This window comes from Oncorhynchus mykiss, chromosome 12 (assembly GCF_013265735.2).
Source record: "Oncorhynchus mykiss isolate Arlee chromosome 12, USDA_OmykA_1.1, whole genome shotgun sequence".
NCBI classification, from domain to species: domain Eukaryota; kingdom Metazoa; phylum Chordata; class Actinopteri; order Salmoniformes; family Salmonidae; genus Oncorhynchus; species Oncorhynchus mykiss.
This window is the reverse complement of record NC_048576.1, coordinates 43,782,919-43,803,158: the sequence shown is the minus strand read 5'-3', so window position 1 is coordinate 43,803,158 and position 20,240 is coordinate 43,782,919. Positions and strand designations below refer to the sequence as shown.

General features: G+C 42.1%; 1 protein-coding gene and 1 non-coding gene across 2 annotated transcripts; both read right to left on the bottom strand.

Moving 5' to 3' along the window:
• Positions 1-966: 966 nt before the first annotated feature.
• LOC100135842 (heat shock cognate protein 70b) lies at positions 967-11,038 on the bottom strand. Its single transcript, XM_021623826.2, is given in 10 exon segments — positions 967-1,283; positions 1,285-1,389; positions 1,492-1,724; positions 1,826-2,024; positions 2,250-2,452; positions 2,680-3,235; positions 3,703-3,855; positions 8,001-8,206; positions 8,448-8,657; positions 10,893-11,038. Coding segments are annotated over 9 exon segments (1,983 nt in total). The 5' UTR covers positions 8,653-8,657; positions 10,893-11,038; the 3' UTR covers positions 967-1,160.
• On the bottom strand, positions 2,517-2,610 carry LOC118937904. Its single transcript, XR_005035313.1, has one exon. It is a non-coding gene; the product is annotated as a small nucleolar RNA SNORD14 (small nucleolar RNA).
• Positions 11,039-20,240: the final 9,202 nt, after the last annotated feature.

The window sequence follows — 20,240 nt, the reverse complement described above, 5'->3', positions numbered from 1 at the left end:
TTTTGCATAACCTGATACCCCAGGTAGGCAGAGTATGCACATTTTAGGCCTTTTGAAGGCCCTCGGATCAAATCTCCCACTTAGTCTTAGTCTCAACTGTGGCGAGTTAGAATAAACAAGGTTCCATTGAAAAATATGGTTGTGCATCAGCAGTATTCCTCATGTCAGTCACTGATAGTCAATTAGCCCATGTCAGCAAATATTTTAGATAGCTAAATTAGCTGATCACTATCTAAACGTGTTATCAAAATCAAACTACTGGCCCCATTGATTTTGTTAGGCAGTCTCACTCAGATATATTCAAAACATTTCTCTCCAACCTATGGCAAAATGTGTAGAATGCAGGTAATTAGTAATACAATTGCAAAATCCTCTGCCCCTTGCAAAATGTGTAAAACTGAAGCAAATTTGCTTTAAAACTGAAACATTTTCTCTACACCCCATGACAAAAATGTGGAGAATTGCATGACATTAACTCTAAAAATGTCTCTCCAGTAGCAAGAGGGAGTCCACTACAATGTTTTGCTTGCAATATGGGGGAGAGTGAGGTATGGAAGTTTGGTCTGTACCAAACCTCCATGCCAAAACTCTACTTATTTCTGGCAGACCTCAGACAAGAATATAACCAAATGGTCTACTCACTGCATCTTTATTTAATGGAAACTGTTCATATGGTAAACTAAACAAAGCAGTTTGTTGTGAGATTTGGGCCTCAAAACATTGTCAGTGGGTCATCAGAGTGTTAGCTACGATATATGCGACTTCGATGAGTCACCGGATTCCATTATCAGGCACTAGTAGGAATGTGCCTTGCACAAATTTGACTTATGCACACCATCTTATTTAGATAATTCCCCTCACAAAAAATAAAATAACTGTCCTTCTCAATCTGTGTATAAGGGAAGCCTACTTAATTTCCCTTCATTGAATTGAGGAATTGGGTGTGAAAACAAATTTAAAAAAAAGTCAAGGCCAATGACAAATAATTTATTCTCCAGGACTCAAAATGTAGACAAACTTTTGTTCCTTAAAATCTCACTGTCTTGGACAGTGTACATCTTCAAGTATCTAAAACATACATAGCAGCTATTATCAATTCAAATTACTGACCAGCCTTGGCTTTACTACAGATTGGGCCACTGGGGTTATGTGCTTTGTGTTTACAGGATAATGACATTGGGTTTAATCGACTTCCTCAATGGTGGGGCCTGAGGATCCACCACCTCCAGGAGCAGCACCGGCACCACCAGCACCTGGGAAGCCTCCAGGCATTCCTCCGGGCATACCGCCTGTCATACCACCGGCACTCTGGTACAGCTTGGTGATGATGGGGTTGCACACCTTCTCCAGCTCCTGTTGCTGGTGCTCATACTCTTCCTTCTCCGCAGTCTGAAACAAATACACAGATTAAGATGAATTGATTTCCCTTCTTGTCACGTTATGGTAATAACTTGGTTTTAAAATAATGATGGGCACATCAATATACTGTACCTGGTTCTTATCCAGCCAGGCAATGATCTCATTGCACTTGTCCAGAATCTTAGTCTTGTCCTCGTCGCTGATCTTGCCCTGCAGTTTCTCATCCTCCACGGTAGATTTCATGTTGAAAGAGTAAGACTCTAGTGAGTTCTTAGACGAGACCTTGTCACGCTGCACATCATCCTCACACTTGTACTTCTCAGCCTCCTGGACCATGCGCTCAATGTCCTCCTTGCTCAGGCGACCTGGGTAGACATTTTTTGAAGGGTTAAGTTAAGGATCATACACTATCCAAGTGTGCATATTGTAATCAAATTTCACTTTGGTCACATATGCTGTTGTTTACCTTTGTCATTGGTGATGGTGATCTTATTCTCCTTGCCAGTGCTCTTATCAACGGCAGAGACATTGAGGATGCCATTAGCGTCAATGTCGAAGGTGACCTCAATCTGAGGAACACCGCGAGGTGCAGGGGGGATTCCAGTCAGCTCAAACTTGCCCAACAGGTTGTTGTCCTTGGTCATGGCCCTCTCACCCTCATACACCTGGAGGATACAGTCAATATTAGCAAAACATACATGTCTTCAAATGAGAAGTACATTTCACTAAAAGCCGCTCAAGACATCCAAGGAATGTATTGGGCAATCTTTGGTCTTTCAACCGCTGGTGGAAACAACAAATAGCAGGAGTAAACGGCATCACAGATAGTGGCCAAAGGAATGAGGAAACATTGCCCTGAAATGGGCATTTCTTGCAGGCCCCCCCCTCACCTGAATGAGCACACCAGGCTGGTTGTCTGAGTAGGTGGTGAAGGTCTGGGTCTGCTTGGTTGGGATGGTGGTGTTACGTTTGATCAGGACGGTCATGACACCTCCAGCGGTCTCAATACCCAGGGAGAGGGGTGTGACGTCCAGCAAAAGCAGGTCCTGGACATTCTCAGACTTGTCACCTGAAAGTATGGCTGCCTGGACAGCTGAAAATGAGAATGGGAGGTTAGACACATGGAAAAACATTACTGTAGACGCAATGTGCCATTGTCGCTCAGACATCCAAGGAAGGTATTGGGCCATCTTTGGTCTTTCAACCTCTGGTGGAAACTACGAATGGCAGGATTAAACTTCATCACGGCGAAACTATTGATTTAAGGCTCATTATAGAAGCCCATTGGCCACAGAGCAAACAAGATTATCAGTGATTCACCTGCGCCATAGGCCACAGCTTCGTCGGGGTTGATGCTTTTGTTGAGCTCTTTGCCGTTGAAGAAATCTTGGAGCAGTTTCTGGATCTTGGGGATACGAGTGGAGCCTCCGACCAGGACGATGTCGTGTACCTGGGCTTTGTCCATCTTTGCGTCGCGGAGGGATTTCTCCACTGGGTCAAGGGTGCCACGGAAAAGGTCTGCATTGAGCTCCTCAAAGCGAGCCCTGGTGATGGAGGTGTAGAAGTCGATTCCCTCGTACAAAGAGTCGATCTCGATGCTGGCCTGGGTGCTGGAGGACAGGGTGCGCTTTGCCCTCTCACATGCGGTGCGGAGACGGCGAACAGCCCTCTTGTTGTCGCTGATGTCTTTCTTGTACTTGCGTTTGAACTCCGCGATGAAGTGGTTGACCATGCGGTTGTCAAAGTCTTCTCCACCCAGATGAGTGTCTCCAGCAGTGGACTTGACCTCAAAGATGCCATCCTCGATGGTCAAGATGGACACGTCAAAGGTGCCGCCACCCAGATCAAAGATAAGGACATTCCTTTCAGCACCGACCTGAAACAGAAGAGAACACTCAGTATTTGCACTTATAAAAACAAACTAGAAACCAAATGACAAATGGCTATGTATTCCAGGGCTGGGGTCAATTAAAACTGAAATTTAACACAAAAAAAGGCATCTATTTTCATTGATTTCTCAAAACACTGAGTAGAATCAATTTATTTCAAAAGTTATTCGAGTTTAAACAATCGTTTTATTTTTTTAATCACTTCCTGAATTAACCGCCATCAAAATCGACCCTAGCTGATGTATTCACTCCGACATCCAGGAAGGTGTTGGGCTATTTTTGGTTTTACAACCACTGGTGGAAACTATGAATGGCAGGCATAAACTTAACCATAGGGACAAACTAGATTTAATGTGCTATCAACTAATTGAAATGAACAAATTATCTTTAAAGGATCATTACAATTTCAATAAAACATAACTAGACCTTAACCTCTAAAAGATATGGGTCTCACCTTCTTGTCCAAGCCATAAGCAATAGCGGCAGCAGTTGGCTCATTGATGATTCGCAAAACGTTCAGACCAGAGATTGTTCCAGCATCTTTGGTTGCTTGGCGCTGAGAGTCATTGAAGTAAGCTGGAACTGTTACAACCGCGTTTGATACAGTCTACAAAGAAAGATGGGGGGGGGGGGGGGGGGGGGGGGGGGGGAGAAAGGGTGGGAATGAATAGACTTATTGTCAATAATACCCTGAACCCACTGGGCACACCACAATTTCAAAGTGGAACATTTTTGGATGAGATCAATTTGATTTCAACCTTTTCACCCACTCAAAAAGGACAGCCAGAAGTTTGAATTCCCAATGTGTTATCAACCATCTAACCATGTGTAAGGTCTTAAAGCGTAACCAAATTGCAACAAAAAGTGTCTAATTTTTGGTTAAGTTGTCATCTAAATGTGTCATCACTGCACATTCAACCATTTAAAAGTTCAAATGGGAATAAAATGTGCTATTATATGAAGCACAACCAAATGACCTGGATTGCGAGTCATCAATGCTGATCTAGATTCTGCGCAGATTATTATAGCGATTGTGAAGATTCACCAACCTGCAACCTTTCCACACTTTCTATGATTACACAAGACATTTATAGTTAGTAGCCTCAAAATGTGGCCATGGATGGGTTACTCATTTAAGGTTGAATAAATACTGTTATATTAGTTCGTAAAATAGCCGTAACTTCTGTTAATAGGCCCTTTACTGGATTCAAAAGTGATATTGAATTGAGTTTGGTTGTCAAAGCAAAAAATATCAACATTTGAAGGAGATGTATCTTTTGTGCCACTGACAGTCTGGCTTAATTCCAGTTTGTCAACAAATGTATAATTGAGATGTTGGATTCACGTCTCAATCAAAAATAAGGAATAGGACTAAATCAAACTACTGTATTTAAAGTGCATTTAAAGGTAGATTTAGTCATATTCTTTATCTTTTTGGTTGAGATGGAGACGAGAATCCAACAAGTTACCATGACTAAATTAGAAATGAACCAACGCTTGAAACCCTAGGACGATACGCATTAGTGAAAATATCTATACACACACACAGTTGAAGTCGGATGTTTACATACACCTAGGTTGGAGTCATTAAAACTTGTTTAACCACTCCACAAATCTCTTGTTAACAAACTATAGTTTTGGCAAGTCTGTTAGGACATCTACCTTGTTGGAAAAATTACTTTTCATGCACAATTGTTTAGACAGATCATTTCACTGTATCACCAATTCCAGTGGGTCAGAAGTTTACATACACTAAGTTGACTGTGCCTTTACAGCTTGGAAAATTCCAGAAAATGTCATGGCTTTAGAAGCTTCTGATAGGCTAATTGACATCATTTGAGTCAATTGGAGGTGTACCTGTGGAAGTATTTCAAGGCCTACCTACAAACTCAGTGCCTCTTTGCTTGACAGCATGGGGGAAAAATAATCTAAAGAAATCAGCCAAGACATCAGAATATTTTTTTGTAGACCTCCACAAGTCTGGTTCATCCTTGGGAGCAATTTACAAACACCTGAAGGTACCACTTTCATCTGTACAAACAATAGAAAGCAAGTATAAACACCATGGGACCACGCAGCTGTCATACCACTCCTAAAGATGAAAATACTTTAGTGCGAATCAATCCCAGAACAACAGCAAAGGACCTTGAAGATCCTATAGAACATGTGGGCAGAACTGGAAGGAAAAAAAAGTGCGAGCAAGGAGGCCTACAAACCTGACTCAGTTACACCAGCTCGGTCAGGAGGAATGTGCCAAAATGCACCCAGTGGGTCAAGACAAAAAAAAAAAAAAAGATATCTTCCTCATTGTCAACTGCATTTATTTTCAGAAAACGTAATGTGTAAATATTTGCATGAACATAACAAGATTCAACAATTGAGACAAACTGAACAAATTACGCAGAAATGTTTTTGTTTCCCCTGAACAAGGGGGGGGGGGGGGGGGGCTGCATTAAGTACTGCAGTGCATCTCATGGACTGCACCAGATTTGCCATTTATTGCTGTGAGATGTCACGCCCCCACAAAGGCACCTGCAGGTTCCCGGACACTTCTGAGAATGGCCTTAACCATAACCCTCCGAGCCAACAAGTCCCAGACGTTCAGAGCCGGGCTCGTCACTGGCCATGGCAGGACACTGACATTCCGGGTCTTGCAGGAAATCAGGCAGAGCGCTCAATATGCCTGGTGGCATTGTCATGCTGGAGGGTCTGGTCAGGATGAGCCTGCAGGAAGGGTACCACATGAGGAAGGAGGATGTCTTCCCTGTAATGCACAGCATTGGGATTGCCTGCAATGACAACAAGTTCAGCCCGGGTGATGCTGTGACACAACGCCCCAGACCATGACGGACCCTCCACCTCAATCAATCCCGCTCCAGAGTACAGGCCTCAGTGTAATGCTCATTCTTTCAATGATAAACGCAAATCCGACCATCACCCCTGGTGAGACAAAACCGCGACTCGTCAGTGAAGAGCACTTTTTGCCAGTCCTGTCTGGTCCAGCAACGGTGGATTTGTGCCCATAGGTGACGTTGTTGCCAGTGATGTCTGGTGAGGACCTGCCTTACAACAGGCCTACAAACCCGCAGTCCAGCCTCTCTCAGCCTATTGCGGACAGTCTGAGCACTGATGAGGGATTGTGCGTTCCAGGTGTAACTCAGGCAGTTGCCATCCTGTACCTGTCCCGCATGTGTGATGTTCGGATGTACCGGTCCTGTGCAGATGTTACGTGGTCTGCCACTGCGAGGATGATCAGCTGTCCGTCCTGTAGCGCCGTCGTCTCACAGAACGGACATTGCCATTTATTGCCCTGGCCACATAGGCAGTCCTCATGCCTCCTTGCGGCATGCCTAAAGGACTTTCACGCAGATGAGCAGGGACCCTGGGCATCTCCCCCCCAGCGTCAGTAGAAAGGCCTCTTTAGTGTCCTAAGTTTTCATAACTGTAACCTTAATTGCCTACTGTCTGTAAGCTGTTAGTGTCTTAATGACCATCCCACAGGTGCATGTTCATTAATCATTTATGGTTCATTGACCAAGCATGGGAAACAGTGTTTAAACCCTTTACAATGAAGTTATTGGTTTTTAATAATTATCTTTGAAAGACAGAGTCCTGAAAAATTGACATTTATTTTTTTGCTGATAGACACAGTTACATATCAGCATATTATTTAAGAGATAGTATTGTGCTAATGATACGCTAGGTTCGGCTAGACAAACTCCAGTAGTTCCCTTCATAACTTGTTCTCAATCAAGGTTAACTGGGAGCATGATTTCAGCACTTATTTCCATCAAAACTCATGGCGCGCTCGTCCCTCTGCAGAAGACATATGGTGAGCAATATGTTCAGAACGTCGAATCGCAATAAAAATCAGTATCGAATCGCAATGCATATAGAACTGAGAGTCAATACATATTGTATCAGCACTTACGCATCGTGATAATATTGTAATGCGAGATCCCTGGCAATTGCCAGCCCTAATATGTATTGTCTATTTTTTTTGTTGAACCCTGGGTTGAATTTAAATCAGTAGCTGTTGATGACTTTGCAAATGCTATATAGGCCTAAATAGTATACATATCATTAATGAAAGTATGGTTACGTTACATTTGCTTTGTTAAATCTAACGTTTAGAATGACTTGGACAGCAACAGTACATCCATTTAGTTAAGGGAAATTCCAAATCTCACGATAGCACATTGGTAGTAATTGTCTGTGACAATTATCAAAGTGTTGCTTGGTTAAAACCCTAGATGGGAGACCAAATGGATAGCTGTAGATAGATTAACTCGCCAGTAGGAGGTGCTGACCAGACTTTTTTTCTGATTGTGAATAAAATGTAGAAAATCTGAGATTGTTTCAAATCAAATTTTATTGATCACATACATGTTATTGTAGCGAAATGCTTGAGTTAAAAAAATTTAAAAAATCCTGGCTGTATGTAATAACAATTCTGGTCTAATGTAAGAAATAAACAAATTATACTGCAAAGTTGCCTAGGGGCTAGAAGCATGGCTGCCCTCTCTACCGGCGCCATTTTCTCAAAGGTACAAATGCAACATATTTTATACAAGGTTTGTCTATTTGAAAATTGGTTACCATAATCCTGTGGTTGAAATTTCACCATCAAAACAGTTGATGACTTAATACATTGGATTTGAAGTTTCCACATCACAATACATTGACAAATTACATTGAAACAATGTTGATTCAACCAGTTTGTGCCCAGTGGGCAATGCATTTCAAACTCACCTTCCCGAGGTAGGCCTCTGCAATCTCCTTCATCTTGACCAACACCATGGAGGAGATTTCCTCAGGGTAGAAGCTCTTGGTCTCGCCTTTGTATTCAACCTCCACTTTGGGGCGTCCGCTGTCACTGATGACGTTGAATGGCCAGTGCTTCATGTCGGATTGAACCACGGTATCCTCAAACCTTCTGCCAATCAAACGCTTAGCATCTGGAATACACAAATGAAAGTCTTATTGATTGCATTAGACATACTCCAATCATACCAACTGACCTTTGGTTTCTCACTCAGACATCCAAGGAAGATACTAGAACCATGTTTGGTTATAAAACCTCTAGTGGAAACAACAAATGTCAGGAATCAACTGAATCTAAGTGAACCAAGTTATATCGTCAAATTTAACCATCATTAAAACACACACCTTCAATGACATCTAGCAGAACAAACTTACCAAAAACTGTGTTGCAGGGGTTCATGGCAACCTGATTCTTGGCAGCATCACCGATGAGCCTCTCAGAGTCAGTGAAGGCAACGTAGCTTGGAGTGGTCCTGTTGCCCTGGTCATTGGCAATGATTTCAACCTTGCCATGCTGGAACACACCCACGCAGGAGTAGGTGGTCCCGAGATCGATGCCGACCGCTGTTCCCTTAGACATGGTTACTGTGATGAGATAAATAAATATGTAATGCTGAGAAGTCATATCAATAGGTGGCAGTCATGATCACTCAAGGTAAAGTATGAGACTTGGACTGTGGATTATGAGTCACACCAAAGATCATAGAGCAACTTCCTATATGGGGAAATACGATGACTCATTCAATTCCTAAAAATGGTGACTAATCCTGTTCGAGGAAAAGTAAGGCACTCAGTGTCATTCCTGCGCTGGCATTGGATGGGCCAGACAGACATCTTAGGCAGGGCAAAAGGACCTGCCAGGCTGAATCCCAATTCACCCACTTCGCCTCCCCACCTGCGCGTTCACCGCCGCCATTTGCACAAGCGTCCCAAAGTTGAGGGAGTGGAAATTATTGAGGGTGTAGGGGCTAATTAGACACTCAGTTGGCCAATTCGATCAGAGGCAGCAAGGCTGCGTGCCTCAGTGCTATCCCGACAGGCACTGCAATATATTTTGAGTTTCATAAAAAAGAACGGAGAGGCATGCCTAATTATGTCACGTGCATTTGTTCATGTCTGATCTCGAGACATGACACATGTAACTGATGAATGATGCTCCCGAGTGGCGCAGTGGTCTAAGACACTGCATCTCAGTGCAAGTAGTATCACTGCAGTACCTGGTTTGAATCCAGGCTGCATCACATCCAGCCGTGATTGGGAGTCCCATAGGGCGGTGCACAATTGGCCCAGCGTCGTTCGGGTTTGGCCGGGTAGGTCGTCATTGTGAATAAGGATTTGTAATTAACTGGCTTATCTAGTTAAATAAAATATGAAATACTTCCCAAATGAAATGTTACTGAGGTTTATAGCTTGTAAAATGACAGGGGGGATTTGTTCATTTGAATTTCATGCTGGTTTTATTGAAAAGTGGAACATTAACTGTATCATTCAAGTCAGGAGTGTATCCCAAATTTGATGGGTTTCTTGATCCAATCGCCACTCGTTGAAAGTCACCCTCCGTTTCATCAGCCACACCTTCCGAGCGAGGGGGTGGTTTGTGATTCCCAACGGACCATTGTAAAGGCTAGGCAACCGTTAGCCTATTCATAGATACTAACTACCGTTAGCGCCTATTGATGAAGGCATCTTCTACCTGGAGGACTTTTGTTAAAGAGTCCTGACGCGTGCTCTAAACATGAACATGAGTCAATTGCGGAAAATATATTTCATATCAGCAATAATTTTAATAAAACAAATGACTACAATATTGTAATTACTACAACTTCATAGGCTGTGTTCCCACACAGCCATATCTCCATGTTACAGCGATTGTTTACGGAAGACAGACGACACACAGGTATTTAACCATCTAGCATGCTCAAACACCTGTGTATATGGGTAACTGGGAGGAAGTGTAGCGGAAGTGTAGTTCGTCTGCTGGAGGATATATTATTTTTTGCTTATATGAAAGAAGGACCATCAGTTTTAAAAAAACTTTCGCAAGCGATGATTGACTTTCCTAAAACGTTAAAACACAGCATCAGCATTGTACTTCACAAGTGGCCAGCAGCTGGCGCCGAAAACTCTATGGAGAGAAAGGTTTGCGAGAGCTCCGCTACTGCAGTTCCATGGAGGAATTCACCATGTAGCATAAGGTTCATATAATTGTGATGGCAGTTGGAAGAGTAATATCCAATGGCATACAAGCCCGTAGGTAAAGACTGTGTGTAATGGCGCACGTATAGGTCTCCATTTAATAGAACAACTTCACAATACCAGTGAACACACCACCATTCAGCCTAATATTATTATCTGTTATGTCTTGCCTTGGCATCATTCCCCTTTCACCCAGGTTGGCATAGTTCGTCAACGCGATTAATCTAGGATGATCCCTGACCATCTGGGAAGGGGGAGGCACGTGCTTTACACCCTCCCCAACCCGGCTCCTGAAGGACAACGCTGAGTGCTGCAGTACAGCTGGCTCCGCAGCCAAGCGCATTAAAATTGCGGCCATTTCACTGGTAGGCTATAACATTTTCTACAGACTAATCTGGCATCAAAGGCTGTCGTCTCGTAGAATTGTTGAATAGACCTACAGTGAACATAACAATATTAACATAAATGATCTTAATCGACAAATAAGTATATTACATCTAATAAGGACACACTGATACCGAAGCGAATATATAAACAATTGTAGGAAAAATACATCACGTTACATATGCCTATAACTGGCAATGACGTAGGCTATACAGATTAAAATATGTTTCCTTTTATTACCTGGATGTGATGTAGGCAATTCTGTATGAAAACTGTTCAGTCTCCGCTACCCGATGAATGAGAAAAGAAGATGCCGGCGAAAGCGTTCATGTATCTTCCGGATAACTTGTGAACCAATCAGCTTCCAAGAACTCCTCTCTCACCTGCCTGTAAAATTCTGCACTTCTAGTACGTTCTAGCAGTCAAAATGATCTACAATCAGAATTTAACCACTATTGTTCAATGCGGAATGCGTTATATGGCCACATGTAAGGAATCAACCAGCACTAGGATCAGTTGTAATTTTTTTATACCCCTCAACGCATTGATTGGTTGAAATCTAGCTCGTGTGTTGCATAAATCACTTGAAAAAATACGAAGGTCGGTTGAGGATGATAGAATCCCGGAAATAGCAAGAGAATGTTCCAGAGCTGTCCTAATCAATTTACTGGCACGGTGTCAAAATAGTCTGACCCACTGAACTGTAGGCCTATATTTAAATAGCAAATTTGAGTCCCTGAAATTGAGTTTGAACTGTGCATTTATTGAACAAAATCAAAATAACATCAATACTAAAATGTTTGAGGAAGGAAATATAACAATATGCAGGTTACCACTGACCCAGGTTTATTCCACAAAAGCAATGTATTAAAAAAAAGAACAAATATAATGGAAATGGCAGATATAGGATACATTTTTGAAAGATCAACAACATATTTCTTTGTTTTACATGGGTGGATTTTTCGTTTGTCAAATTTTGGAAACGTTTTTATAATAAATTATGTTTCCCAGTAAGCAAAATGACGCATTTTAGGCATATTTTCCAGACATGGACATCCTATGCATTTTAGGTGCTGAATCATAGGTGAAAAGGTGCCTTTTTCCACATGTCAAAAATATGTACTTTGCGGACGTTGAAATATAAGTGCATTTTAGAGTTAGTCTGGACCGAATCAAAAATCTACGTCCTTGGACGTTGAAACCAAGGCCAGTCCAGACTGCACCAAAAAAAGACAGCTGGTCTGGACAGCACCAAAAAAAGATGTCAAAAAGACGTCGCCATCGGTAAACGCTTAATGGGATGTCACGGCCCCAGTTTCTGTAAGAAATCCATAACCTAATATGTAAACATAGGGCGATAGTGAGCAATTGACAGTGAGCTGTGAGCAAAATAACTAGGCGGGAAGTTGACAAAGGCTTATTAATAGGCAAAAATAAATTATGTTTCAGTCCTCAAAGAATTAATTGCATTGAATCAAATTAATTAGATCCAATAATTTACCGCCTGTAGGAAGGAGTGCAGAAATGTTTATTCTAAATGCCTACTGCTTTCAATATCAACATTTTCCTAAAAAAAAAATGTCTTTGCAGGACAAGGATTGTCCCGACTTTCAAGAATGCCTGAATTGCTTTGCCTTGCTTTTCTGGTTGGCTGAATGTAAGTTTCACAATCCAATTATTTTAGGAGTGCAAATTTCATCATGGCATGGACTTTGGTGATACGTTGGCACGTGAATTATTAGAATATGGCAAATATTAGTAAATTCTTGCATTCTACCAATGCTGGTTTTCGTGGGTTACCTGATACATGAAAGATAGGTGGAAAGGCATACCGGCTTTTTTGCCTAAATGGGTAATGGAAACACTTTTAAAATTGTATTTAACCTTTATTTAACTAGGCAAGTCAGTTAAGAAAAAAATATTATTTTACAATGACGGTCAACCCAGACCAAACCCTCCCCTAACCAGAACGACGCTGGGCCAATTGTGCGCCGTCCTATGGGACTCCCGATCATGGCCGGTTGTGATACAGCCGGGATCGAACCAAGGTCTCTTTAGTGACGCCTCTAGCACAGAAATGCAGTGCCTTAGACAGCTGTGCAACTGGGGAAGCCCAGGTGAATAAACACTTAATTTTTTATTTAACACTTTTTTTTCAGGTGTAGTGCCACAATCCCCACATTCTCCGGGTAATGCTCGTTAACAGTTCCATTAGATGTATCAATGCGCATCCACTGTCCCACAGCCCAGCCTGTCAATTTATGAACTTAATCCCCCCTGGAAAAAAATGTCTAGACAATATTTCCCCATGCTAATAGACTGGTTGGTTGTTTAGCAACAAAACTGAAGTGTACACAACTATGGGGTAGATGGGGTTGGGTTAGACTGTGGACAACATTTGAACTATAATTAGTCTCCAAATGTTTATTGAAAACATAAATACATTTGCAAAAAGAGCACATGTTGTCTCTCAAATACATCGTTACAGTTGTTAGTGAGCTGGCTAGCGAATTTGAGCCATAATAGCATAGACATGACATCAGTCAAAACACCTCAAAACAAGACATGGTATTAATAAGAAGCTACAACTGTCGAAACGAGCCACCTACGATTCAGACCCTTTGCTATACTACTTGATTGGAGTCACCTGTGATAAATTCAATTGATTGGACATTATTTGGAAAGGCACACACCTGTCCCACAGTTGACAGTGCATGTCAGAGCAAAAACCAAGCCATTAGGTCAAAGGAATTGTCCATAGAGCCCTGAGACAGGATAATGTCGAGGCACAGATCTGGGGAAATTTCTACAGTATTGAAGGTCCCCAAAAACACAGTGGCCTCCTTCATTCTTAAATGGAAGAAATTTGGAACCACCAAGACTCTTCCTAGAGCAGGCCGCCTGGCCAAACTGAGCAATCGAGGGAGAAGGGCCTTGGTCAAGGAGGTGACCAAGAACCCGATGGTCATTCTGACAGAGCTCCAGAGTTCTGTGAGTGCCCTTGGGGACAGGCCAAATTTCTTCACCATCCTGAGGTTAAAGAGTCACTGTCATGCCTTCTTCACTATGGTGTCCTTGTGATTAGACCATTTCAGCTTCTCTGAGATGTGTACCCCAAGGAATTTTAAGTTATTGACCATCTCCATGGCTCTCACATGCTGGTTTTCTATCTTGAAATGTTGTGCGTCCATTGAACATAACATCTACATTTGGAATCAGATGTGTCCGTGTGTGTGTGGTGATGACAAAGTGTATAGTATTGGGCTTCAACATCAAGTCCAGACAGCACAACACTATAGTGGGCAGATCTTAGTGAATCAGCATAAGTTACTAGTGGGTGAGGCATATCCAGCCAATCGCTCAGACGAGCTCCAGGTAGCCGTTTTTGCGGTCCGGATTAGTGTTCCACTTCTCGAAAGCGGCAGCTCTAGCCTTTAGCTCAGTACAGATGTTGCCTGTAATCCATGGGATCCATGGGATATGTACGTAAGGTCACTGTGGGGAAGACATCATCGATGCACTTATTAATGAAGTCAGTGACTGATGTGGTAAACTCCTTGATGCCATCGGATGAATAATGGAACATATTCCAGTCTGTGCTAGCGAAACAGTCCTGTAGCTTAGCAACTGCTTCAACATATCACTTTTGTGTTGAGCGCGTCAATGGTACTTTCTGTTTGAGATTTTGCTTGTAAGCAAAACACCAGTCTCAACGTCAACAGTGAAGAGGCGACTCCCGGATTCTGGCCTTCTAGGCAGAGTTGCAAAGAAAAAGCCTTATCTCATACTGGCCAATAAAAAGAAAAGATTAAGATCGGCAAAAAAACATAGACACTAGACAGAGGAACTCTGCCTAGAAGGCCAGCATCCCGGAATCGCCTCTTCACTGTTGACGTTGAAACTGGTGTTTTGTGGTTATTATTTGGACTTGTGAGGCGTCTGTTTATCAAACTGAACTTGTCAAATGTACTTGTCCTCTTGCTCAGTTGTGCACTGGGGCCTCCCACTCGTCTTTCTATTCTGGTTAGAGCCAGTTTGCGCTGTTCTATGAAGGGAGTAGTACACAGCGTAGTACGAGATCTTCAGTTTCTTGACAATTTCTCGCATGGAAAGCCTCCATTTCTCAGAACAAGAATAGACTGACGAGTTTCATTTTGAGCCTGTAATCGAACCCACAGATGCTAACGCTCCAGATACTCAACTAGTCTAAAGAAGGCCAGTTTTATTGCTTCTTTAATAGGCACAACAGTTTTCAGCTGTACTAACATAATTGCAAAAGGGTTTTCCAATGATTAATTAGCCTTTTAAAATTATAAACTTGGATTAGTGTAAGGGGTGTGTACTGTCGGCAGAGAAGTCAGGCACAGGAGAGCAAAAACTGTTACAACGGCGCAGTTTAATAATAAAAACTTCCGCGGAAGTTGTGACAGTACCCCCCTTGATGCGGCTCCAGCAGCGCACCGACACCGGCCTCAGGGACGACCAGGAGGGCGAAGCGCGGGGCGATCCGGACGAAGACGGTGGAACTCCTGCAGCATTGAGGGGTCCAACACGTCCTCGACCGGAACCCAGCACCTTTCCTCTGGACTGTACCCCTCACACTCCACAAGATACTGAAGGCCCCTCGTCCTTCTTTCAAAAACAAGGATATTTCCAAGTGACCCCAATCTTTTGAACGGTAGTGTATATATAGTAAAATTGGTCAGGAGCCTGTAAAACAGCGTCTATACATTGCAGCGCCATTCTCAAAATGCAGCTACTTTGCTGTTATTCTGGCTGCACTGTTTGATGTGACTGTGTTAGACATAGTTGGCTAGCTAGCAAGCAAGGGATAAGAACATTGCCAGCCAGCATGGCAACGGAATATTTAGAACAAACTTCTAGGTTGTGTCCTTCGATATAGAACAAAAAGACTTCACGACTGGGTCGCATCTCTGGCAACCTTACCAATAGAATGAACGATCAGCTGGCTTGGGTAGCAACCCTAGATTTGTGTTGGGACATTATTTTGTGGAAGGGTGAAATAACATTTTAATTAAAATATGTCAATCATTATTTGAATACGTTGGTAACCCGTTGTACAAAAGTAACACTACCCCCCCCCCCCCCCCCCCCCCCCCCCCCCCCCCCCCATTTGAATTGATGAAATAGGTTGGTCAAAGGTTGACATGCAGAGCCACCAGTTTCCATTAACGTGTCCAGGGATTTATTTTGTACGTGTATAGAAAGTTTGCATAGAAAATGCAGTGCGTCTCCATTGAAATGATAATGCCCTCGAATCCAGTGTTTGGAGGATATATTGGCACGGTTTTCTGGCCCTTGACTAACTAACAGCTGTGCCAATATATCCTCCGAACACTGGCTTCTTGGGCCTAATCACTAAAATGAAAACACACCGCAGTAGGATATTGTCGCATCTATTTTCAATGCAAACTTTCAAAACGTCTACACAATATATCACTGGAGAAGTTAATAGAAACATAGCTAGTGTCACATGGTAATGGTGGCTCTGCATGTCAACCTTTGACCAAGCAATTTCATCAATTCAAATGGGGGGGGGGGGGGGGGGGGGGGTGTGTTACTTTTATACAGTATAACGGGTTACCAACATATTCAAATAGGGGGGTGTTACCATATGATTGTGATATAACCAATTAGATCCCAGCAACTACATTTCTGATTAGTCAGGAGACAATACAAAAACAAATGAAAATAATTTTATAAATGTTTTATTTTATTTTAAGCCAGCCTGACTGAGTGGTCAATGTTCAATCAGATAAAATAAAATGTGTAGTTTTATTGGTCACATACACATATTTAGCAGATGTTATTGCTGGTGTAAAGAAATGCTTGTGGAGCCATAAGTAGAGCTGTCTGTCGGTGCCATCTTGATCAATCTAGCAGGCACCCTGCCCAGCCGGGTACTGCCGTGGCTTCGCCTCTAAGTTTGTGTCATAAACATTTCAATTTTCTGCTAGTTTCACGCTAGGGCGGGGCTATTGTGAAACACTTCAGTTAGCAATTTCAGCTTGTAAAAACTGTCCCTCTGGCATCTTCCACCAGGTTCAGCAATTTACCTGTCTAATACACAGTTCAGACGCCGAATTTATGGCGAGTTGAACTGAATAGAAATTGATAGCGGGCTGGCATGGTTAAGATTTAAGAGCTTTGCTTGACATACCGATCGATTTCATACAACCGCTCAACACTGCAGCAGACTTCATCATAGGGTCGAATTCAGGCGTGACAGCGACCTCTCACAGAAGTCCTCCACCTACATAACCGAGGCCATGATTGTGCTTCTGTTATGGGTGTGGTAGAGAAGCAACCTTTATTTGCATGCAATTAACATACTGTATATTAACGTACAGTGCCTTCAAAAAGTATTCACACCCCTTGACTATTCCACATTTCGTTGTGTTACAGCCTGAATTTAAAATGGATTACATTTAGATTTTTGGATCACTGGCCTACACACAATAACCCATAATGTCAAAGTTGAATGATGTTTTTCGACATTTTTGTAAATCAATTTAAAATGAAAAGCTGAAATGTCTTGAGTCAATAGCTATTCAACTCTTGCATTTTGTTATGGCAAGGCTAAATAAGCTCAGGAGTAAACATTTGCTTAACAAGACACATGATACGTTGCATGGATTCACTCTGTGTGCAATAATAGTATTTAACATGATTTTTGAATGACTACCTCATCTCTGTACCCCACATATACAATTATCTGTAAGGTCCCTCAGTCCAGCAGTACATTTCAAACACAGATTCAACCACAAAGACCAGGCATATTTTCCAATGCCTCGCAAAGAAGGTCAAATATTCCTATATGGGTAAGGATAAAAAAAGCAGACAATGAATATCCCTTTGAGCATGGTGAAGTTATTCATTAGACAAACAAAGAGGTGTAATGGGTTCGCAATAAAAATATGTCGCATAAAGCTCACCTCAATTTTTTTTTTTTTTTATACTGCATCAGGGATAGCGTACACAGACTTTTAGGCTTTACAGCCTTCTTCAGTGTGTAGGTACAATTTTCTTTAATTCAAAAACAGCATTTGTAAACCTGTCATGGTTCCACCTGTCACCAAAGGGCGGCAGAGACTGTCCTAGAGACATTAATGACAGTCAGGTGTGTCCTATTTACTAATTATGATTTCCCTGTAAAAATAAGTGTTTTCTGTTGTTCTTTGCTGAATATTAATCATTACCTTTAAGCATATTAATTCCCTTATCGATCCACCCTTAATGACTAAATAATACACACTGATACATCCACCGTCATATGGAATCAAAAATGTTACACAAAATCAAACAAAACCAATACATGTATTTACATCAGATTCTTATCATCGACTGCTCTAGGCCTATATCCAATTATAACTCTTCTTTTTAGGATTTTTATTATAATCTTCATTAAAGGAACAGTCTGTCTAAACATTGAAGATAGTCTCATCTAACATTGGCTCCTTGTGGTTAAAAGAAACGGAGCCATTCCCTAGGCCTGGACGCCTGTATTTGTCATCCCACTGGTCGGAGCTCGGAATCGGTCCATATCTCACCATCTGTTGCATCATGATCTCTCTAGAGATCTGGTGATTAAACCTCTCACACATGGGACCAAACAGCATCAACACAACACCAACACACTCATACAGGTGAAAGCAGCCCACAATACAGTACTTATGATATTTTTCCATTTCCCAAACATGCTAATCGAACCACCCTGTCAGGGAAGTATCCACCCCAGAGTTCTCTGCTAACTCATGAGCTAATGTGGTCAAACTTGCCAGGGCCTTGGTCACTGATCCGTCTGGAGCTGTGTTATTAAAAAATAAACGTACAGCAATGAACCCCAATCATTCTACATACCCCGCTCTTTTCTGCCAATAACATATCGAGAGTCAGTCTATTTTACCAGGTCATGAGGGAGGTGGCGGATAATTGTTCAGAGAAGTTAAGAATTTTCTCCTGTACTTCCAAACCTAAGTCAGTCACATTAACGATTAACTTTCAGCCATTAAAATCTCGGTGCCATTCTTGTATCTATAACACTGGTACTCATCAGGAGTTAAAGTGAACCGAGGTGGGTTGGCCGAGTACTTCAATCTGGCCAACCCAATCCCTGTAAAGTTATTTGCTTTCCTAGGGAATTGTTTAATGTTTACCTTCTTGATCTTCTTTGACTCCTTATTCTGTAAGTCACTCATCAGTGTATTATATAGTTTATCTTTTACTTCTTATCAATGACAACAGCGTCATATAATTAGTACCGGAAGGTGGTGGATCTGGATGTATCAGAAAGGTTACCAAGACTATGATGCAGCTCAGAGTTCCTAGTCTTCCCAAAAACCGCCAACCCTATCCTGCCCTTAGTCGATCTGCTAGGTACCACCCCTTACTCACGCCTCTAGGAGCACACACAGTGATGAAAGGTCGGGATAAGGAATCTTCGTTAAGTAGGTGACCCCTGGACCCTGTTGGTACTCGGTTCTTCTCCTAACTCTGTGTGTGAGCAGCAGTGCTTGTATGTGTACATACCCTTTTGCAGTGGGTAACGTGGACCCAAGTGACTCTCTCAGCTATTCTAATGGCAAAGCTGGTGGTTTAACAGAACCTGGTATGGGCCTTCCCAACGGGGCTGCTTCCAGTCTTTTCTCCTCAGGGACTGGATCCACACCCAGTCTCCTGGTTGGATTGAGTGAATCACCTTCTCGTGTAATTCACCTGTTGGACAGAAAATCTTGGACATACGGGTTTGGTTAACAAACAGTCTTCTCATGTGTTCTGCTAGTATATCTTCAACTTCTATGTCTACCTGTCCTGTTCTGGTCCCTAACTCTGGCATTCTATTTGTTCTACCTGATTAGCTAAAATGTCATCCATTATTTAAAGAAATAGATCCTAGTAAACCAACTCTAGGGATAATGTCTTGACCTAATATTTTAGCTACTACCATAATCGTGTCCGCCAAGTAAGTTTGGAACGCTTCTACCCATTTGCTATACTTATCTATTATTGTTAAACACCCCTTCTTCCCTTCACTTCGGGAATAGTTCAATGAAGTCCATTTCCAAATGTTGGAATGGATATTCTACAATTGTAATTTTTTAAAGTAGTTATCTTCTAGGCCACTAAGTCTTTCCTAACCTGCAGTGTTTCCTAACCTGCTCTACCACATGGTGTTTCCTAACCTGCTCTACCACCTGGTGTTTCCTAACCTGCTCTACAATCCTTTCTCCCTGTTGGCACATGGCTCTGCCCACGTGTCAATATTGCTGCATATCTAAACAATGACTTAGGTAAGATTAGTAAATTATCCTTATGTCTGACATTATCTTGTAGGATCGCCCCTTTCATTTTCCACATGTCCAATTCTCCCTGGGGCGTTCGTTCTTGGCTATCCTGTAACAAATCTCTGTCAAGTGTCTTATCTACTTTTAAGATTTATCTGTGCTGCTTTGTATGGTTTTAAATGCATATGTGTTGTCTGTGTAAATGGTAACCTTTCTCTCCTTTCTTATTTCGCAGGCTCTAGTCAATGCTACTATTTCGGCCCGTTGTGCAGAATAATTTCTA